Source organism: Leucoraja erinacea, chromosome 32 (genome assembly GCF_028641065.1).
Source record: "Leucoraja erinacea ecotype New England chromosome 32, Leri_hhj_1, whole genome shotgun sequence".
Taxonomy (NCBI): domain Eukaryota; kingdom Metazoa; phylum Chordata; class Chondrichthyes; order Rajiformes; family Rajidae; genus Leucoraja; species Leucoraja erinaceus.
In genome coordinates, this window is record NC_073408.1 from 395,433 (window position 1) to 418,853 (window position 23,421).

General features: G+C 42.1%; 1 protein-coding gene across 1 annotated transcript in view; it reads right to left on the reverse strand.

The window, feature by feature from the left end:
* ttc12 (tetratricopeptide repeat domain 12) overlaps positions 1 to 9,738 on the reverse strand; it is a 30,937-nt gene extending 21,199 nt beyond the window's left edge. Inside the window, 6 exon segments of the mRNA XM_055660486.1 lie at positions 2,660 to 2,781; positions 4,749 to 4,826; positions 5,337 to 5,367; positions 7,444 to 7,643; positions 9,655 to 9,667; positions 9,670 to 9,738. Coding sequence (XP_055516461.1) covers positions 2,660 to 2,781; positions 4,749 to 4,826; positions 5,337 to 5,367; positions 7,444 to 7,643; positions 9,655 to 9,667; positions 9,670 to 9,723 — 498 coding nt within the window. The 5' untranslated portion in view covers positions 9,724 to 9,738.
* Between the last annotated feature and the right edge of the window lie 13,683 nt (positions 9,739 to 23,421).

Consider the following 23,421-nt stretch of genomic DNA (forward strand, 5'->3'; position numbering starts at 1 on the left):
GATTTAAAAGGGACCAGAGGAGTAACTCTTTTCACACAGACTATGATGCGTATATGGAACAGTGGAAGAGGTAGGGGTACAATTCTTGATTAGTACGGGTGTCAGAGGTTATGGGGAGAAGGCAGGAAAATAGAATGGCAGAGTAGACTTGATGGGGCAAATGGCCTAATTCGACTATCACTTATGACAATTATGATATTTAAAAAACACTTGAACAGGAACACGGATTAGGAAAGGATCTGGAGGGGGAAAGGCCAAGCACAGCAAGTGGGACTAGCTCAGTTGGGCAACTTGGTCAGCATGGACATTGGGCAGAAGGGTCTGTTTCCACGCTGTATAGCTCTATGACTATGATAACCAAGATGCAACATCACAGTGGGCCCTGTTTTATGTTTTTTTTTTTGTTTTTTTTTAATTTTATTTTTTATTAGAAGTACGGTAAATTACAATTCTACACAACACATATATCTTGATACATTTTTTTTACCGCTTTTTTTTTTTTTTTTTTTTTTTTTTTTTTTTTTTTTTTTTTTTTTTTTTTTAAGAGCTTTAAGAAAGAGGTAGAAGTTAGGAAAGTAAAGAAAGTGCAAGAGAGTCGTGCAGTGCAAGAGTGTAAGGAAAAGAAAGCCCCTTAGGAAAGAAGTTAGAGAAGGAAGTAAAGTGAGAAAATAGACCCTAGAAAAGAGAGAAAGAGAAAGTAGAAACAATCGCTCTATTATAACATTAAACTCCGCAGAAAGGGGACTACCAACCAAGTCTGTTTTTGTTATTTTACCTCCCGTTACCAGGTCCTGATTCCGCTAATTTATATATTTGTTTTTTTTTTAGGTTACTATTGCACCTCATGCTTGTAATAGGTCCAGAAACATAGACCACGTCTTTTGAAATTGGTCTGCTTTACCTGCTAGGAGGAATCTCATCTCTTCCAGATGTAATGTTTCAAACATATTTGATATCCACATTTTTATTGTTGGTGTCGGCGCATTTTTCCAGAATTTAAGTATAAACGTTTTTCCCATTATTAGCCCGTAATTAAATAAATTCTTCTGAAACACGTTTAATTCAGGGTTATCTTCCGATATTCCGAAGATAATCCATTCTGGTTTTGGTACCAGTTTTATTTTGATCAATTTTGAAAAAATATCAAATATTTCATACCAGAATTTTTGGATTTTTGTACAAAAAACAAAAGAGTGCGCTATGGTAGCTTCTTGACATAGGCATTTATCACAGATTGGTGAAACATTAGGGAAGATTTTATTTAATTTAGTTTTTGAATAATATAATCTATGTAATGTTTTAAATTGGATGAGCGTATGCCGTACGTTGATCGAACATTTATGCACCTGTAGTAAATGATTATCCCAGGTCTCTTTTGAGATTTTTATCACACAGACTATGATGCGTATATGGAACAGTGGAAGAGGTAGGGGTACAATTCTTGATTAGTACGGGTGTCAGAGGTTATGGGGAGAAGGCAGGAAAATAGAATGGCAGAGTAGACTTGATGGGGCAAATGGCCTAATTCGACTATCACTTATGACAATTATGATATTTAAAAAACACTTGAACAGGAACACGGATTAGGAAAGGATCTGGAGGGGGAAAGGCCAAGCTCAGCAAGTGGGACTAGCTCAGTTGGGCAACTTGGTCAGCATGGACATTGGGCAGAAGGGTCTGTTTCCACACTGTATAGCTCTATGACTATGATAACCAAGATGCAACATCACAGTGGGCCCTGTTTTATGTTAAGTATATTCCAGATCATTTACATTCTACCCACCATCCACCTCAGGATATTTTAAAGAAACAAATAAACCAATGACAAAAGATATATTATAATTTCCAATGTACAGTGATGCTGTAATAAAAATAATCTTCAAACTATTATAATTTATAATTCATGCTGCGACTTTTTATTTTGTATAGATGTGGATTTTTTTTTTGCCTTGTCTGAGATTCTTTGTTAAGCCTGAGATTTGTTAAACATTTTAAAGCGTTATATTTTTCCACATTATCTCTAAACATGCTTTGACCATAAATTCCTGCTGTATCCAGGAGCATTTCCATTCTTTTCGACAACCACCCAGATATGTCTGTTTGATTCAGTGAATTAGGTCCAGAACTAGGATTATAACTATTAATATATGCAAATACTAGGACATTCTGCACAATTGGAAATTTCATCGCTAATTGATCCTTTGATATCAATGACCCCAATTCTCATTTTTTGACAATTTAGATAAATCTTAAGTATCTTTGGAATTATTCAGTGAACGTCCTGGACAACTGTCTTCATGAGACTAAAACTGCCTGAAGCAAACTGACTGCTATTTGTGAGATTTAGTTATTCCTCCATCTGGCAGACCAACCACAGTAAATACCCTTTAGAGTAATTCATTGTATGATTTAAAACATATCTGAGACACACACACACACACACACACACACACACACCATTTAAATCTAAATCTCATTGTTCTGACGGCCACATTCTGGCACTAGTAACAGAGACTTTTAGAGCACATTTTATCATCCTGAGTCAGCTTGTGACCTCGAGGAGGAAATAAATGATGTAGCCTTTATGTGACATTCACCTCGATTAACATCTACTTTGTGAACTGTTTCATTAATAAAGATTATTTATGTTTGTACATACCTGTGCTCTATTGGTGTACAGGGCTTGAAAGTCTCTAAGTTTTTCCAGGCCTTTGGTATAGTACTGCACAGCAGTAGCATAGTCCTCTTTCTGAAATGCAGCATTTCCCTTCTCTTTTAATGCTGCAGCAAATTATATAAAGATTAAAAGCGTAAAGATAGATGGAAATGGAAACCATGCAACAGTGAAGGAGAACTACATCTACACAGCGATTTATATTCTTAAATTCACTATCTGAAAGGATGATATAAAAATCCCCTTCTTACACGTTTCTTCAAAAAAGCTCCTCAAAATGTGCGTCTTCAACAATGCCTTTATTGTATATCTTATTCTTCACCTTAAGAAACCTGTGGGAATATTTCACTCTATTATGGGTTCTCCCCATCAATTCATCACACAAAATTGCCTTCCCCCATGGACACCATGCTGCCTTGGAAAATGTTGCTCAGTGGCGCAGTGGTAGAGTTGCTGCCTTACAGCTCTTGCACCACCGGACACCCAGGTTCAATCCCGACTGCGGGTGCTGTCTGTACGGAGTTTGTACGTTATCTCTGTGACCGCATGAGTTTTCTCCGAGATCTTCAGTTTCCTCCCATACTCCAAAGATGTACAGGTTTGTAGGTTAATTGGCTTGGGTTTCTATACTGGTATTAGTGTAAATTGTCCCTGGTGTGTGTAGGCTTGTGATAATGTGCGGGGATCGCGGGTCGGTGCGGACTCGGTGGGCCGAAGGGCCTGTATCCGGGCTGTATTTCTAAACTAAATTAAACTAACCTAAAAGCAACCAGGAAAATCAATAACTATTTTCCTATTGTTGGTTCTCCTGTTGGGTAGACGATAGCTAAACTTGAAAGCACGCAACACCTTCTTCACTAACAGCTTCTTCCCCACTGCTGTCAGCTTACTGACTGGTTCATCCAAATGCTTAGGGTGTCGTCACAATCTATCTCATTGCAGACTTTACGCTCTCTTTTTAATTTGCACTTTCCCTGTAATGCTTTAATTGAAATACTAAATTCTACACTATGACATTTTACTCTCTGCACTACCATCGTACTTGTGTATGATATGATTTGTCCAGATAGCAAACAAAGTTTCTCCACTATAATAAAAGTACATGTTATTGAGTAGTATTTGTGGAAAGAGAAAGAGATAACATTTCAGGCTGAAGACATTTCATCAGAACTGGGAATGAGAGAAAATGAGTCGGCTCAAAGTCACTGAAAGAGTGATGGAGGGGTAGGTAATATTTCTTACAGGGTGTAGTCAAGGGGTTTGCTGTAGTAATGAGTAATGAAACCATCCACTTCATAGATTAATGATGAAAGTTGAGGGAGCATGAACAAGGATACACTAAAGCTATGAAATTAGTACCTAGAACTCGATTTGAATAAAAACATCAGTTATATAATATAGAAATAGGACAGGAATATTGAATTAAATCAGAAGGTCAAATAAATAAGGTCTACCAAAATAATGATTTTGCAGCAATTATGGATATCACAATATTGAACCTTTGACATAACATTTTAGCACAAGGCATTAGTGGTGCAGGAAAAACTGCTTTGCTGTCTTTGAACCCAAGTAATGGGAGATGTGGTCTCAATATCCATACCTGCTCACTCCTTCCCTCTCCTTCTCCATCTACCCACACAGAGGGAAGAGGTGGTCAGTGGACCAAAGGGACCTGCTCTCGGGGATTAATGCCGTGACCACAGGGTGTGAAAGGGGGCCAAGCAGTTCCCCTTTGTGCTACATCACAGGTACTGCCCAACTTGCTCTCCTGTCCTGACTCGAGACAGATGACTGGCAACTGCTGGTTCTCAGTGCAAACCACAAAGCAACAAAGCACAAAGATATATAAACATTTTAAAAAGCACCAAAGTCATTATGTAGCCGTATTTCCCCCGCCCTCAGCCCGAAATAAATATACCCAGACCCAAAAATTGCTGCAATTGATGAAAAGTTTACATTACATTTCCTTCTGTCTTGTCCCCACATTTTTTAAAGTATTTTCTGCAAATTACATAGGGCCTGGTATAATACAGGAAATAACAGACACAAGAGGATTTATGGATAAATTGCTCACCAGTGGCTAGCTTTCGACTTTCTTGTTTTCTTTTTCCTCTCTCCTCTGCATCTTTCTCAAGAATTGATAAGAAATTATCTAAAAACATGACACAAAAAATATTCAGCAATGAAAACCTTTAAACCCTCTCTTTTACTAGTTTGCACCAAGATTGTATGACACATTGTGTGTCATTGGGAAGTATTAATCGGAGGGAATGGACATTTGATATTTGGGGACAGTGTACAGGGGTAGCTTGCCTCATTCCCCAACTCTGAATACACTATCTACTTGGGGTAGCTATCCCACAGCTGAGAACAATTGCTTCACTGCTGAATAAAGAATATTTGCAGGAAGAAAGGCATATGGTATCACACTATAAATAGTACAAGGCATGCTACAATTTTTCCAATTGCAAATTATAAACAGTTTTTTGACCAAATCCGATCCCACATAATAAAGTGTGTTTTGCAATCTAGCTTCCAGACATAATATACAAATTTGCTTTGGAAGGTACCACGTTTCTCATTTAGATATTTTAATAAAAGACTACATGAGAGGTACACACAAAGTTGTCAGAATTTGTGTCTTTTTTGATTATGTTCTTACCTTGGCTTATTTCCCTGTTCCCCGGCATTTCCTGTGAGAGACAGGATTTTGAAAATGTTAGTTGTCACCAACAGATGGGCACCTTGATGATTCAGATAATGACAGCAACCTAGTACTAGAGTGAGAAGGTTGGGATTTCTCACTACAGCTAGAGACTACTTTGCTTCAGATGAACCATCATGAAGCAAAGTTATTATAATTGAAATCAGCAATCAGGAATGCAACACTGCACTTTAGAATAATATCTTAAAGTTTTTTTGGATTTAATATCAATCTGTCATCTTTGTCCGAGACCTTTCGTTCATTTTGCAACTTACAAACAGTTCAGGTTCCAAACAGTTCTCAGGCACCTTGTTGTATCCTGAGAAAACCCTGTACCATCATTTTCTCCCTCTCTCCCACTGAGCCACCTTTCTCACTTATGGCCAGAGTGAGGACCACTGTAAATTGGAAGAGCATCACCTCATATTTCGCTTGGGCAGTTTACACCCCAGCGGTATGAACACTGACTTCTCTGATTTCAGGTAGTCCCTGCTTTCTCCTCCCCTTCTCAGCTCTCCCTCAGCCCACTGTCTCTGCCTCTTCCTTTCTTCTTCCCAACCCCCCAACCCTCAATTCAGTCTGAAGAAGGGTCTCGACCCGAAATGTTGCCTATTTCCTTCGCTCCATAGATGCTGCCACACCCGCTGAGTTTCTCCAACATTTTTGTCTACCTTCGATTTTCCAGCATCTGCAGTTCCTTCTTAAACACCTTTCCCACTTAGTCACTCCCTTCCTCTTGGAACATCCAATTAAACATTCTCTACACCCTCTCTCAGAACCTATCCGTACCCTTCCCTTACTCTACACCAATCCTCTTCATCAACCCCAGAATTAGACAGGCTTAGATGCAACTGTTCACTGTCTTTATCTGTGGCACCCCATTATAACATTTACTTCTTTCCACTTTTATGATTTCCAGTAAGATTCTCTGTTTCACCACACCTTCACTCTTTTAAATGATGTCTCTACCCATCTACCCAAGTTCAAATGATGATGCATCCAGCCTGTCACTCCATCCAGCCATGTGTAGTCCCAGCGCAGCCACGCCATCTTGGGCAGGAGCAGGAGCCCGATCCTAACACCCAGGAGGCATAGAGCTAGGAACAGCAACACCTCGCCTGAGGAACAACCTGACACAGAATATACCAGATACAGAATAGGTTTCATGGAAGGAAGCACATGGTTATGGTGGAAGGATCTTTTCAGACTGGAGGCCTGTGACTAGTAGCGTGCCTCAGGGACATGTGTTGGCTGAGAATGTGCAAGATATGATTCGTAAGTTTGCAGATGACACTAAAGTAAGTGGTTTTGTAGACAGTGAAGAGGTCTACCGCTGAGGAATGGCTAATGGAGTTTAATGCAAATACGTGTGAGGTGTTGCATTTTGGTACATCAAATCAGGGCACAACCTTCACAGTGAATGGTAGGGCTCTGTGGAATGTTGCACAGCAGGGATATAGTACAGGTGCACAGGTAGATAGGGTGGTAAAAAGGTTTTTGGTACATTGGCCTTCAGCAGTTAGGGTCTTGAGTATAGACGTTGGGACATTCTGTTAGAGTTGTACAAGACATTGTTGAGTCCGCATTTGGAGTACTGTGTTCAGTTTACATCACCCTGCCATAGGAACAATGTCATTAAGCTGGAAAGAACGTAGAGAAGATTTACGAGGATGTTAATTGGTCGAGGGTCTGAACTATAGGGAGAGATTAGGCAGGTGAGGACTTTATTTCCTGGAGCTCAGGGGGCTAAGGAGTGATCTTATAGAGGTTTATAAAATATTTGGGAAATTAATAAGAGGAATGCTCAGTCTTTTACCCTAGGTAGGGGTATCAAGAACTAGAGGTTGTAGGTTTAAGGGGAGAGAGAATGATATGGGCCAACTACAGACAAATGGGACTAACTTCAATGAGGCAGATTCAAAGGGCCTGTTTCCGGGTGAAATGTCAGTGCAGACATTTTAAAACGATTACAATTGTCAAACCTAAATATATTAGAACAAAAATTATAACATTAAATAAAACACAATAAATCATTTACTAATGACCAATTTAGCTGAAGACTCACATATTCTCCTTGAAGATTAGTATGCTGTGGTGGAGCACGAGAGGAAGGGTTCTTGTTAATCAATGTCCGATTCACCTTTACTTTGCATCCTTCTACTGTCTCAGATTCTTCAGAACATTTCAGCAACTTCTCATCTGCTTTCTGAAAAGCCTCGTCTCGTATTGCAGGGTCATCAGACCTAATTCCTTCTACCAGATCGGCTAAGTGTAAAGAATAAAGTAGAAAATCTGAGAATTACAGCAATTATTTTGTACTCTAAAAGACACAAAATGTTGGAGTAATTCAGAGCAGGGAGCATCTCTGGAGAACATTCTCCCTCCATTTTCAAGTTGTGTCCAAAATTATAAGAACAAACTTTGAAACCAATTCACACAGGAGATATTAGGACACGTTCACCGAGGATGCTGCCTGACCTGCAGTTACTCCAGCACTTTGTGCCCATTGGTGTACTAAATAGCATCTGTAGTTCTTTGTTTCTAGTACTAGGAGATATTAGAGTAGGTTACCAAAAATGTACAAGAGAGAGATGAAAAGGCGGAACGATTTATGTGACAACTCCATAGTTTAGAAACATACGAAATACAAGATCTAATACTGTGTGATTTATGCAGATGCAAGTTACAAAACCAATAGGCGTACTTTAAATAAATGATATTATAATAACATAACTTACAAATCATTACATAGAATAATTTTGCTTATATAGCAAATCCTAACGGAGGACTGCTTTTGCATAACAGATAAATCTTATTATTAACATATTGCCCTACAAATTAGACACGCAACTCCCATATAAGGTGCAAAGAATTAGATATCTCCCATCTATTACATATATACACTCACCTAATACTAAATCTATAGAATAAGCCATGTGCGCACCATTATATAATAACACAAATTATTAGGCATTCCACATCATATATCAATTCCATAAAAGTCAAGTGTGTTCCCCTAAGTTAATCTCCATAAAATTAAATTGTGCAGCCCCGATATAAAACCACATTAAATTAGCCATCCATCCAATGTAAAACTCCGCAAATTTAGGAGTGTATCCACTGTATAAAACTCCATCAAATCGCCTACATAAAACTCACCAAAATTAGTACATCCCCTGTATAAAACTGCACACCATTTGGAGTGCACCTCCGATGTAAAACTCCACAAAGTTAGGAGAGCACCCCCTAAACAAAACTCTATTAATTAATTTTATATATATATATATAATATATGTATATAAAATAAAATTACATTGCACCTATTTAAACCCCCGCAAAATGAGGAATACACCTCCTATGTACAACTCCACAAAATTAGGTGTGCTCCCCCAATATAAAACTCAATACAATTATGAGTGTTACACCTATGTGGACTTCATTAAATCAGCCTACAACCCCCTATATAAACTCCACCGAATTAGAACATCGCATCGTGGAACAGGCCATTCGGCCCATCATATCTGTGCCGAATATAATGCAAAATGAAATAAATATGAAATTCTGCCCACATACTTTCACTGTATTCATGTGGCGATATATACGTTTTATAAATGTTTCCACCACCAGCATCAGGCGGTGTATTTCAGGCAACTGTGTAAAACACAAACTAGTCCCGCACGTTTCAACTTCTTCCCTCTCACTTTAACCAGTGAGTGCACGGACTCTAGTATTTTACACCCCCCGGGTAAAGATGCTGACCGCTTACTCTCTCTACAACTCTCATAATGTAATACAACTATCACAACTTCACCCCACCCTCACCCCTCCCCCTCCCCTCCCACCCCCCCTCCCCCTCACCCCTCCCCTCACCCTATCCCCCGCCCCACCCCCACCCCTAACCCTAACCCTCCCCCTAACCCTCCCCCTCCCCTAACCCTCACCCTCACCCTCCCCTCACCCTCACCCTCACCCTCCCCTCCCCCCTCCCCCACCCCCCCTCCCTCCCCCACCCCTCACCCTAACCCTACCCCTCACCCTCACCCTCCCCCCCTAACCCTCACCCTCACCCTCACCCTAACCCTAACCCTCACCCCCCTAACCCTAACCCTAACCCTCACCCTAACCCTAACCCTAACCCTCACCCTCACCCTCACCCTCACCCTAACCCTCACCCTCACCCTCACCCTCACCCTCACCCTAACCCTCACCCTCACCCTCACCCTCCCCACCCTCACCCTCTCCCCCCCCCTCCCTCCCCTCCCCCCCCCCGACCTACTGATCGCATCGACCCCTCCCGCAGGAACCGCTCGAGCTCCAGGCCGGACTGTCCCGGATCCGCCATCATTATCTCCACAGTCGCCGGGCCGGCAGCCGCGGGTGCGCCGTCACCATGGTGACCGCAGGCTGGGGCCCGCGCCTAGGCCTCACCCTGGCAGCAGCTGCCCCCCCTCCCCCCCCCCTCCCCCCTCCTCACACACACACACATTCACCCGCACCTCACACACTCACCCCATCTTTGCTCACACCCCCCCCCCACACTCACACTCACCCCCCCACACTCACACACACATTCACTCACTCACCCACTCAGCCCCAAACACTCAGACAACCCACACACACACTCACCCACAAACACACACACACACATTCACTCACTCACACATTCACTCACTCACTCACCCACTCACACTCACACAGCCCCACACACTCACAGACAACCCACACACACACTCGCCCACACACTCACCCACACGCACACTCACACACTCAACTCAATGCCATAATTGTATATTTTCTTGCATTTCACCTCCCAAAGTGCAACTCCTCACATTTGTTCAGATGAAACTCCATCTGCCATTTCTCTGCCCATTTCTGCCGCTGATCTATATCTCACAGTCTGCGACATAAGCAATTATCTGCAAACTGCCGTTGACGTTTATCATTTATATATTCCACTCACTGTCACACAAACCGTTACTGCCACTCATCTACACTTTGGGGCAATTTACGGCGGCCAATTAACCAACCGTCCTGCATGTCTTTGGTGTGTGAGATGCAACCAAACTAGCCAGAGGAAGTCTACACAGTCAAAGGGAGAACATGCAGATTGTGTACAGGGAGCAATGAATGATGGCATTGAATCCTAGTCTTTGGAATGTAAGGCAACGAGAGGCTTTACCAATCACCCCACTGTGCATCATATCTTGTGAACAGGTAAACAAATGCAAACCATTTCCTTGAAGGTGGGAATGCATCTAATTCACAAATTCATGAGAAGCTGTTAATACGAACATTTTTATACTCGTACATACCTCAGTGCCTACAGGCACTAAAAGCTAATCAAAGATCACAACTTTTAGCAATCTACTTGTTAATTTCACTTGTCATTCAGTTATCAAAGTCTAGGCACAGTAGATTATTCCATAAGGCTTCGGTCTTTGGAAAATAAGTTGATTTATGTTAATCAGTCAATTTATGAAGATTTAAGGAATCCAAATGCATATATCTTTATTTGTATTATTAAAGGATTTAATATGATCAAATATTAATTAGATGTCAAGAGACCGTGTGCCAAGTGTCGCTGTATGGAGCTCATCAGCATTTCATTTGAATGAATCAATGTGTGGGGGCCTTAATGTGAGAGGGTTCTTCAATCAGCTATGAAACCTTAGCAATGGAACGGAACAAAGAGAACTAGGAAAAAGTCCTGTTTGCTATAGACTGACAGGCTGGAATCCTCAATTTATTCTACTTCTAACTTCAATCCAAATACTCTATAAAATAGCTAACAAAATACAACACCCTGCAGTTACTTTGATCTGATCCGTGCTCTATTATGGAAGTATAACTAACATTACTTTGATAAGATCAATATCACATGTTAAACACTGCATGGGATCAAAAGGCTATCTTGACATGTCACATTACAGAAATGTGAGGACATGCCTTAATTACAAGAGTATGACAACTGTGAAGGTGAGGGATGGAAGAAGCATGACACAGACAAGTAGCGGAGCACTGCTGGGCTGCTTGATCTCAAAGCCAGTTGTGTCCTCTCTGGAAATTAAAATCATAAACATGCCCACAGTGGGGGAAAGTATAATTTTAAAGAAATATCTGCCCCAGTCAGCCAATGGTACAACCAAAATCCCATGTCAATCACATTAATATAAAGCTTTAGGGTTAGAATGAATACAGTAATATTATGTAAAATTAAATGGAAAAGTTTGTGGAATTTTTACTCTGAATGACAATCGGTTAATTTAATTGATCTGATTTTGCCGGGAGCAATCGAATTGAATTGTGCAAAGCTAAAAAACTGAATTGGAATCCTCTGCAGAACAATTTTATCCCAACATCGCTACCTATAAATAATATATGACGAGTAATACTTTAATAAACCCAGTATAATCACTAACAGCATTCTTCATATTTGAAGTCAATATTATCAGGCCAATTCCACAATCTTCTCACACAAACATCAGATTCTGTACCTCCACACCTGACCTCTTGGCCTCTCATTTATTTTGCTGTGTCTGGTCACATCTTCATTGATTGCTGGGCTTTCATTCCTCTTTTAAGCTCTCACAATTTACCTGCCTTACGGTCCTTACCTTCTTCACGTGTGGCTGGTTGCAGAATATATACTGATAAAGATCCTCTCAAGCACGTTGGGGAAACGCGCTAAACAAATGCAAGTCTTATACAAGGCACGTTTACAACCACTCTTTCTTTGCAATTTGGGGATGTGTTCGTATTCATTTCATAAAAAAGGGTCAAAAGAATGCTAGCTGAAAGTGTTCCTTAAGAAAATTTACAGGAGGAGAATGGGGATAAGAGGGAAGAATAGTTCAGCCATGATCAAATGGCAGAGCAGACTTGATGGACTGAATGGCCTAATTCTGTTCCTCATGTCATATATTTCTTATGAATATGAAGCTTAAAAATCTAGTTACAGGTGGACTTTGAAAACCTTAACATAGAAAATAGGTGCAAGAGTAGGCCATTCGGCCCTTCGAGCCTGTACCGCCATTCAATATGATCATGGCTGATCATCCAACTCAGTATCCTGTACCTGCCTTCTGCCCTCACCACCATGTGAATTGTTTAGACAGCGCTCCCTCAACTTGCCCTGTCCCCCGCCTGCATAACGGGTTGGTGAAGGAAGCGATGTGTGTGTGTGTGTTCCACTCTGACAGTCGCTGTTCCAGTTGCCGGTTTTTCAGGCGACTGCCGGCAACTTGACAGTCGCCGGCAGTCCGCTGAAAAATCGCCTAAGAGGGACAGGCCCATTACAGCGCTTACAGCACCAAAGACCCGTGTTCGATCCCAACTACGGGTGCTGTCTGTACAGAGTTTATACGTTCTTCCCGTTACTGCGTGTGTTTTCTCTGAGATCTTCGGTTTCCTCCCACACTCCAAAGACATACAGGTTTGTAGGTTAATTGGCTTGGTATAAATGTAACATTGTCCCTAGTGACCTGAAATGCTGCATACACATCAAACAATGTAATTATGTATAAGAAGGAACTGCAGATACTGGGAAACCGAAGGTACACACAAAAATGCTGGAGAAACTCAGCGGGTGCAGCAGCATTTATGGAGCGAAGGAAATAGGCAACGTTTCGGGTCGAAACTCTTCTTCAGACTGATGTGAGGGGGTGGGGTGGGGTGGGGGGGGGAGGAAGAAAGGAAGAGGCGGAGACAGTGGGCTGAGGGAGAGCTGAGAAGGGGAGGAGAAAGTAAGGACTACCTGAAATTAGAGAAGTCCATGTTCATACCGCTGGGCAGGGGCGGAAAACCTGGGGGTGGCAGAGGAGACACATCTCCCCCATGTTTTGAGAGGTGGGGGACCCCCCCCCCCAAAATTTTTGTGATTCCGATTTTAAAATCTCCGCTTTTAGCGCTGGATTGAGCCTCCGAAGCCTCGCGCGTGTGTGTGTGAGTGTGTGCAAGCGCGCATGGCCGCCAAAAAATTGTGTCCCCCGTCCCCTCCATGTTTTGATGGCGAGTTCCGCTCTTGCCGCTGGGGTGCAAACTGCCCAAGCAAAATATGAGGTGCTGCTCCTCCAATTTACAGTGGTCATCACTCTGACCATTATGTATAGTCTTTTCACTGACTGGATAACACTCAAGAAAAATAATTTCACTGTACCTCATGCACAATGAAACTAAACTATCTATCCACTTTTTCCAGAGATAGTGCCTGACCTGCTGAGTTACTCCAGCACTTTGTATCTATCTTTGGTATAAACTAGCATCTGCCATTCATTTTTATTACATTAAGAATTACTGACGACAATACTCAGAATTTTGTTCTAGTGCCTCAGCACAAAATGATATTCATGTGTCTGAAAATTGGAAATGTTCTGCCTTTTGATTTTATTGACTGTGCAGGATCAAAGTCAGCTGTGAGACATGGAATGAGTTTGGAATAGTTTAAATCATCTACTAACAACAAAGTCCATGTACAGAGTGCACAGATGAGTACACATGGAACACAAGGAGTTCAAGACAAAACATGCTCCACCTCTTCATTCAAGGGCTCCTCATAGACTATCTCTTTGGAACTTGAGATCAATATAGTTGTAAATAAAAAAACAACAAATTATATGATACATTAATAGCTTTAAAGCAACAATTATTATTCAGTCAAAGATACTGTATATCTACCATATTCACCGAGGCTGGAAGGTACAAGCAAGGAAGGAAATTAAGATGCTAGGATTAGGATGTTCCAAAAGCAAGTTTGGAGAAAGAGAAGAAGGAGGGTTGAGCTGTCCTGATTTTGACCGAAGCAGTAACATTGAACAAGAGGAAACATAAATATGTGGATCTTCTGGGGCAGTCTGATAATTTAACTCTGCTTTGCTTAATTATTTGTATAAATACACAATCTTCCATTAGTTAAACAAGGCTGGAGTTTGGTGAAAAGGAGAGATTGGTGCCATGAGTCAGGAGAGAGAGACAGATTGGGGATATATTTTAAAGTTTAATGAAAAAATGAAGTTTTGAAGTCTTGGGAAGGACTGATTTAAGAATTGATGGTGGAGTAATCAAAGTGTTCTACTGAACTTTTGATGGAATAAGTAGGCTGAAACTTTTTCCACTGCTGGAGGGTCCATCACTAACACAGATTGAAGTAAATTGGCGGAATTGTCAGAGGATGATGACGGAAAATGAAATTGCTCTGAAGGTTGTTATTAAACTGCATTGAAATATCTGAGATCACAATGGAAGAACACACAGCAGGCTTTCTAAAGAAAACCGAATCAACACTTGAAACAGAAATTGCAGGAATTATCAAGAGAGCAGAGAATTGAACAACTTGCTTTTAAGATGAGTGAGACTGGCATAGTTTGCCGTGTGAGTACGTTTGTTCTGACTTGACCTACGCTACAAAAATGTGGGAGAGTCCATGTTGGATTCACAGCATTGATGGACAAGTGACAGCAGCTCTCTCTCATTGGCACAGCTTCCTCGGTGATGTGATGTTCCATCAGCAGTCTGCAGGGTGGTCGAGGGATATGTGGATACATGTGCACAGACAAAGCATTAAATATTCAGAGATATGTCAACCCTGCTAAACAAAGCAAGAACAAAAGCTTGACAAATTGCTGACGTGCATTCTCCAAAATATGCCCACCACAGTACAACAACCTTCGCTTATTGGGTGAGTGCACAAAGTTAGACAGAATCAGGGCAAAAGTGCCAATTAATGGACATCCTAACCACAACATACAGGTTTATTCCATCAATCACCAATGCAGAGTGTCATGTACAATATGCAGCACAGTAATTCACCTTGCTTACCCCAGCAGCATCTCGCTAAGTTGTGACCTGGATCATCGAGAAACGGAGAACTATGGGCAAAGTTCCCTCCAAGTTGCACAACTTCCTGACTTGGGAATATATTGCCATTCCATCATTGTCACTGGCCTTAGATCCTCGAATCCTATCAGCCAGCTTGGTGGGGAGTCAGGGGTTATGGAGAGAAGGCAGGAGAATGGGGTTAAAAGGGAAAGAAAGATCAGCCATGATTGAATGGTGGAGTTGACTAGATGGGCCGAATGGCCTAATTCTGCTCCTATCACTTATGACCTTATCTACAGCTGTTCTGAAAGGCAACTCACATCAACTTCTCGGGGCAATTAAGGATAGACAATAAACGTTGACCTGTCATCAGATAATCGTTCCAAAAGACATATGAGAATGAAGAAGTTAATTTTATATTGAACCAGTCGATGAGCAGGTGCTGCAGTAACTGCAGTGGGAAAGGGTAGAGGCAGGAGCAGGTGAAAACAATTAGCAGGTGGGGGTGGAGGAAGAAATGGGAAGGACTACAGGTGGGGGACAGGGAAGGGGAGTGAAGAATGGAGGAAGAATGTGTTCGGCAAAAGGGTCACTGAGTCTAACTCCCCTTCACAGTTGAAGTTTGCCAAAGTTTTCATGATTGAAAGATGCGAGCTTTAGATTGTGGAAAAACGTGGATAGAGATTGAGGTGAGGTGTGCGAGTTCCATAACTGTTCCAAGATGGATTGACTGGGAGATACATCCCATAAAATATGTTATCAGTCTCAACAGCAGCTCATCATGGACATGTTTATCTAGCTGGAATTCATTCAATTGTTTCAATCTTACCCATTCAGAACAGAAGTGAAAAATAAATTCATGGAAACCCAAGAGACTGAAGTATGTGGTCAAAAATATTCATGAAAGTAATGGAAAGATGCCTATCATAATTTAATATATAATACATGTTCATACAGTTCTGGCAATCAAATTCACATTATTATCTCAGCAAACAAGAGGAGGGTGGTTCTACCTTAGACTAGTAATCGGATGAGGAATTTAAATTCAATCATTTCAATAATCGTCTAGAATACTAATGTTGATGTTACAGTGGAAAGGCTATTGTTGTTAGCACCAGTTTACTAATCACCAACACACCCAGGCCAGTCAAACCCTGCATCGCCAGCACCCAAAACTGGGCCCAAATTAGCAAGGAAATGGCTACACTAATAAAAACAGAGGGTGGGAATGGTTGTGTCACTAAGATTGGCAGTCAGCCACCAGCACAGTGTCTGTCACAGGACTTGGTGTTGGATAGTAATGACTTGCATGAAGGCACAGAGGATAGATTTGTAAATGCTATAACAATAGGTGAGTTAGCAAGTTGTAACGCGTTTCCAAAGCACCTGCAGAGATTATAAATAGGGGAAGTAAATGGGGAAAAAGGTGGAATATTGAATTAAATAGTTCATTTTACATTGTATTATGTAATGATTTAGATGGTCATCATTGGTCAGAAGCCAGTAGCTGCCAGATAGAATATTCCACTTTGGAGGAATAAAGAAAAAACAAATGATTCATTGAAATGAAGTAAGAATTTAAAATAAGGATCTGTGATCGCAGTGCATAATAGATAAAGGATCGGCATGTAGGTGTGGAAAATAATTAGGGACGACTGGTTTTGTTGCAATTGTTATAGGGTAGTACATTAGGGACCCTTTGATGCCTTTAACAGGGCACTGGGCAGATCACAGCTGGAGTACTATGAACAGTTTTGGCCTTCATACCTAAGGAAAGATATACTCTAGAAACAAGGAACTACAAATGCTGGTTGACAAAAAGGACACAAATTGCTGGAGCATTTCAGTGGGTCAAGTTACTCCAGCATTGTGTGTCCTTGTGTGTTGGGAGTACAGCAAAGGTTCGGACCGTTGATGCCTACAATGAAGTGGTTGGTAAATGGAAAGAGAAATAGCATGTTGAGTCTGTACTGATCGGAGAGTCGGAAGTCTCATTGAAACACACGGTGAACTCCTACATTATGGCAATTCCAGTCATGGAAATTCACCCCTACAGAAGTCAATAGACAATAGGTGCAGGAGTAGGCCATTCGGCCCTTCGAGCCAGCACCGCCATGAAATGTGATCATGGCTGATCAAGTCACAAATCACCAAACCAAACACTTTGTCAAGGGTTCATATTATGGAAGATCGTGATGATGGTTCATTAGTCCCCTGTAACATCAGGGTGCACAACACTAGATTTGGAGGGAGATTGCCAGGGTGGGCACTGGGAGGATGGGTCTTCAAGGCAGTATTTACAACTATGGGGCATGGTTTCAAAGTAATATGTCGTCCGTTAGGGTTTCTTCCCTCAGAGGGTGAGGACTCCTTACAATTATTTACCCTGGAGAGCTGTGGAACAAACCCATGTTCAAGGTGAACACAGAGAGTCTTGAACTATGAGGGAGTAAAATGGTAAAGGAAGAGTGTAGGGTGGTAACAATGGGGCTAAGATTGAATCAGCCATGATCTTACAGGAATGGGCTTGAAACTCCCCTCCCTGTTTCCTTTATGTTCTTAAAAGCCCAAAACCTAGCATGCAAATACCTTAATTCCATTCATGCAATGGGTCAAAGAGACTGCATACCACCATCTTTATGAGGAAAACTATGGATGGATATTAAATATTGGCCTTGCCTGTGATATCGATAAAGGAATAGAAATACATTCTTAATTATTTTATTTACAGTCCACGAGACTGCAGGAGTCTAAATCTTCAGCAGAAGATTGAAGCTGAAACATAAATTCCAACCACTCTCCTGAGGAAGTGACTTCAATAAAACACTGATTGCTAGCCAATCCTCAGTGGAACACAACCATTTATTGAACCTGTCATGTTAGCTTGAGAAATACTAATGACTGTTGGAAACAGAATCAATCTTCCAGTACACGAGCTGGACACTGAAACCAACCAGGATATTCACGTGCTGCTGAACTCCAGCCTGCCACGTCTCTCTGCTCCCGGTGGCCCAACATCCATCATTTGTTGATCCTCATAAAGACATTTAATGCAGACTTTGAACCTTTCCAGTAAAGAATTGTTGTGAGTAAAACCAAGCTGGGCACAAATGACCTGTCACAGTTCCTCCATTGCTACAGTAATAATATTTTAAACATTCTTATTGGATTTACAGGTAAGTTTGGAAAGACTTTAAGAACCCATCGGGGATGTTAGATACATTACATTTTACCCTTCCTCATATTTTAAAACTATTGTAAATGACTGTTCAGTGCTGATCTCAGTGCGTGGACAAGACACAAGTAACCTTCACGAATGAACCCAAACAAATGGGATTCAGGGTAAAAACCCGACTCTCTCTCAGCTGCTGATGATCTGATTACTCTCTCTCCGTGCACTGGAACTCCACAAGAATGGTTATTTTGGTGAGGCACCTGATGAGCTGAGATTATCCAGTTCTGCCTGTGACTGTGTGGGTTTTCCCTGGTTTTTCTACCACATTCCAAAGACGTGTAGATTTGAAGGTTAATTGGCCTTTGTAAATTGCCCCTAGTGTGTTGGATGTGAAAGTGGGCTAACATGGATCTGTGGATTATCAATGGTTGGCATGTGCTTGATGTTGTCACGCTATATCTCCAAACTCTAAACCAAACTCTAAATTAAATAGGACAATTAAATATGTTGAAACCACAAAGAAATCCCAGTAAGATTTGTATTTATTACTACTGGGAATAATCCTTTAATACGATTTCAAACAGGTTTCTTATAACATTTCAGAGAAAAGTATTGAAGTCTAAGAATATCTGACATTATACTGACAATGACTTTGCAGGAAATGAGGCTGGGTAGGAAGATGTGACAAACACCAACAACTGCAGCCAAGCGTGTATCTGCCACCTCTCCCTGGTTCAATGAATAAAACAATATTTAATAGTTCTTTCAAAAATATCCATTCTTAATACATGCTCCTGCTTGTAAAACAATCCTGACCCCTGGTGAGTAACTAATGGAAATGTTAGATAGACAGAAAATGCTGGAGTAACTCAGCAGGACAGGCAGCATCTCTGGAGAAGGAATGGGTGACAAAGAAGGGTCTCCCATTCCTTCTCTCCAGAGATGCTGCCTGTCCCGCTGAGTTACTCCAGCATTTTGTGTCTATCTTCGATTTAAACCAGCAGTTCTTTCCTACACATAATGGAAATGTTATGTCGATTTATGAAAGCAATCAAGGTTTTCTATTCGCAAAGATGGCACCTTTGCTTAAAAAAATGTTCTTTCCCTTCTACACTTAAGCACCAATGTAAGTCTCTGGAACAGATTCAAACGAGGGTCCCAGGACCTACTAACTCAGGGGAAGGTCAATTCAGATCGGTCAAGACTGACACATAGAGCAAGTTTAACATCAGCTTTCAGGCAGTTAGACTTGCCATCCTGGTTTATTCTTGGTCGATTTTATATATGTTTTGATAAATGTTTATCTATGATATTAATCCATGTTGGATGGTCATTGTTGGTCAGACATTGAAGCCAGCAGCTGCTGGGTAAATTATCAAATGATCTGTGGAACATTCTCCACCTTAGATCCTAAACTGTGAATGGGAGCAACAGAGTGAGAATGCTGCTCATCTTTCTCACGATGTGGTGTGGAGAATAGGTCTTATACTTTACTACTACTCATGCAAAGTAAAATAGCAATGCTCCCTCCACCCAGCCCAACCATCCTTGAGTTAGACACTGAGGCCATGCCGTAGCCTCGGATGAAGCAACTCAGATCCAAGTGAAGGTCCACGCAGGTCTGAACCTTTCTGTTCAACTGAGCACCAGATAAACATGTGGCAACATGGCCGACTCGAATGACTCTCAATTCATGAAGATGGTCTATTTGCAAATCTATTTGCTTTGATCTTGCACTAAACTGCAAAGTCGTGTTCTATCATTGAAGTATCATTGCATCTTTGCCAGGTATAGAAAAATTCTTCTGAGCTCTTGGTGTAATGATGCTGGGCATGTCCCACTTTCGCGACCTAATTCATGACCTCTGCCGAGTTTGCCCTTGACTCATACTCGCAGCATGATCGTCACAAGGTCATAGGTAGGTCGTAGCAGGCTGGGATGCTAGTCGTAGATACTCGTGGCATCAAGTAGGTCGGGGCGCTTTTCTAGCCTAATAGAAAATGTCCACGAATAAAAAAGGTCGTGAATTAGGTGGTGAAAGTGGGACAGGCCCTTAAGACTAGAAACTCCAAATTACTATAAGCAGTGACAATGGTTAATGTGGTATGAATATTTTTCAATGGAGCCACTGAAGTGAACCTTTCCACGTTTCAGTTGTCTAACCATACAGTGTAGTTCAGTTGACAGTCCACTAATGGGTCGCAGTGGATATTAGTATTTCAGGCAGTTATTCACATAATCATCATTGCCACTGAGAAAAATTGCTTCAGTAAAATGAGCAGCTGTTCTGATAACGAGCGTCTGAGGCTGAGAACGCGACACAGTCAGTGATTGACAATATCACTGAAAACACTGTCGCTTACACGCTGCGTGCAAGAACTTGTGGAGCAGCAGGTTCAGTCCAATTTCACAAGAACTAGAATGAGGTAAAGCAACAGCCTGCTCATTAAGCGCAGGCACCTGGCCGGCCGCCTACATACAGAAGGGCGGACTACTAATTACTGATCAGTAGATATGTCACTGACGCTGGTTTTATTAATTACTTACAAGTTCTTCATGTGTTTCAGATGATTCATTTGCAGGATGTGCAAGATATTTGCGTCAATGCCACAAAGGGTATCGGTGCAAATGGATGTTTATCACGCACGCTATGTGATGTGATGGTCTCCTGGGGCTCCATATTACAGATACATCACTGGTCCAAGTTTGTACATCATTGGGGGAAAATATTAACATTGAGTTACAAGATCAATAACTTTTGAACTGGATTATACCCACAGGACATTGTAGCATTGGCTGGCAGACACGGGGGGTATAAAAGGGTAATATAACGTTGTTATAGAGCAGACATTTGGGAATCATTTACAACACAGTTATGGGTCAAAGCCTTCACTTCCTGTTCTCCTTTCCTATACTTCACCTCCAGAACTCACCCAAGAAAAAGCTGAATAAGGCTCGATAACCCAAGGCTAATGCATTGGAACAGGTAACTCCAAGGAACTGATCAACATCAATTCAGAATTGCCTGCCTAACCTCCTAGACCATGACATAAGGCCATTCGGCCCGAGTCTGTTCCACCATTTGATCATGGCTGATAATAGTTATAGAGTGATAAAGCATGGAAGCAGGCCCTTGAGCACAACTTGTCCACTCCGACCAACATGTCCCAGCTACACTAGAACCACCTGTCTGTGTTTGGCCCATAATCCTCCAAACCTGTCCTATCCATGTAGCAGTCTAACTGTTTCTTAAACATTGTCACCCTATCTATCACGCTGGTGCAATGTGGCTGTTCCATCAACAAGAAGCAATGTAGCAAGGCCTGTTCAGCAACATTTACCCACCCATGCCCTCACACGTCTTGGAATGTGGGAGAAAAGCATGCAGGGAGACATGGAGAACATGCAAACTCCAGACGGACAGCGCCCACAGTTGGGATTGACCCCATATTCCTGGTGCGATGAAGCTTCAACTCAAACGAGTCATTGGATGAGCTCTATATCCACAGTTGTGGTGGCTGGTTAATCTCATGTAAAAGCTCAGTGCTTTGATGAACAAGTTGTTGGGAGAATTTTCAAAGGGTTCTCACTATCCAAAACCACTGGAGTCCAATTTACTCGAGTCCATTATATCCATGAAAGCAATGTTATTCCACATTGTACTGGAGAACGTTCAATCTGCCAACACCCAAGTGAAGTACTGTTAATGTTTTAAGGCCTGTAATCATTCATTAGAACGTTTACAAAGTGAATACATTGGGGGGGAAAAAAGCTACAATTCAACTCTTTGCAAAAAACATCAATTAACCAAATAACTTCAACAGTTAAACAGAATTGCAGTAACTTTATATAGAATTGAATTAAACAATTCGAGATAAAATGTCACCGGCATCCAGTGAGGAGGTGAAAGTTTAATTCCTGTAATAGTTGCGGTTCCATTAAGAGATAAAGTTAAGAGGTTGATTAATCTATAGACCTCTGCAACTGTAGTCTAGCAGTGGCATCTGCTGGAGAATGCCTGAAACTGCACAACTCTCAACAAGAGCGATGAGAGTGAACTGTATAACTCCAGTCTGAAGAAGGGTCTCGACCTGAAATGTCACCCATTCCTTCTCTCCACAGATGCTGCCTGTCCCGCTGAGTTACTCCAGCTTTTTGTATCTATCTTCGGTTTAAACCAACATCTGCAGTTCCTTCCTACAGATTACTCCAGTCTACTCTTGTTCAAGATCACAGCTGATCTACGCTGCTGCTTTCCCATCTCTCCCCCTCTCTCTACCTTTCAGTAACAATTCTAATTTAACACTTAGAGTGAAAGCACATAATGTGCCACAAACAGCGGTGCAGCGGTAGAGCAGCGAACCAGTGTACGCGGGGCCCAGTGTAGGTGAGGCCCAGTGTACGTGGCCCCAGTGTACGTGGGGCCCAGTGTACGCGAGGCCCAGTGTACGCGGGGCCCAGTGTACGTGGCCCCAGTGTAGGTGAGGCCCAGTGTAGGTGAGGCCCAGTGTAGGTGAGGCCCAGTGTAGGTGAGGCCCAGTGTAGGTGAGGCCCAGTGTAGGTGAGGCCCAGTGTAGGTGAGGCCCAGTGTAGGTGAGGCCCAGTGTAGGTGAGGCCCAGGGTACGTGTGGCCCCAGTGTATGTGCGTCCCAGTGTACATGGCCCAGTGTAGGTGAGGCCCAGTGTACATGGGGCCCAGTGTAGGTGAGGCCCAGTGTGCGTGGCCCCAGTGTAGGTGAGGCCCAGTGTACGTGAGGCCCAGTGTACGTGTGGGCCCAGTGTAGGTGAGGCCCAGTGTACGTGGGGCCCAGTATAGGTGAGTCCCAGTGTACGTGGGGCCTAGTGTACATGGCCCAGTGTACGTGAGGCCCAGTGTAGGTGAGGCCCAGTGTACGTGGCCCCAGTGTACGTGGCCCCAGTGTACGTGGCCCCAGTGTAGGTGAGGCCCAGTGTAGGTGAGGCCCAGTGTAGGTGAGGCCCAGTGTACAGGCCCCAGTGTACGTGGCCCAGTGCGGACGCACAACAGAGAAAATGACAGTTGCACACAACTAAGAA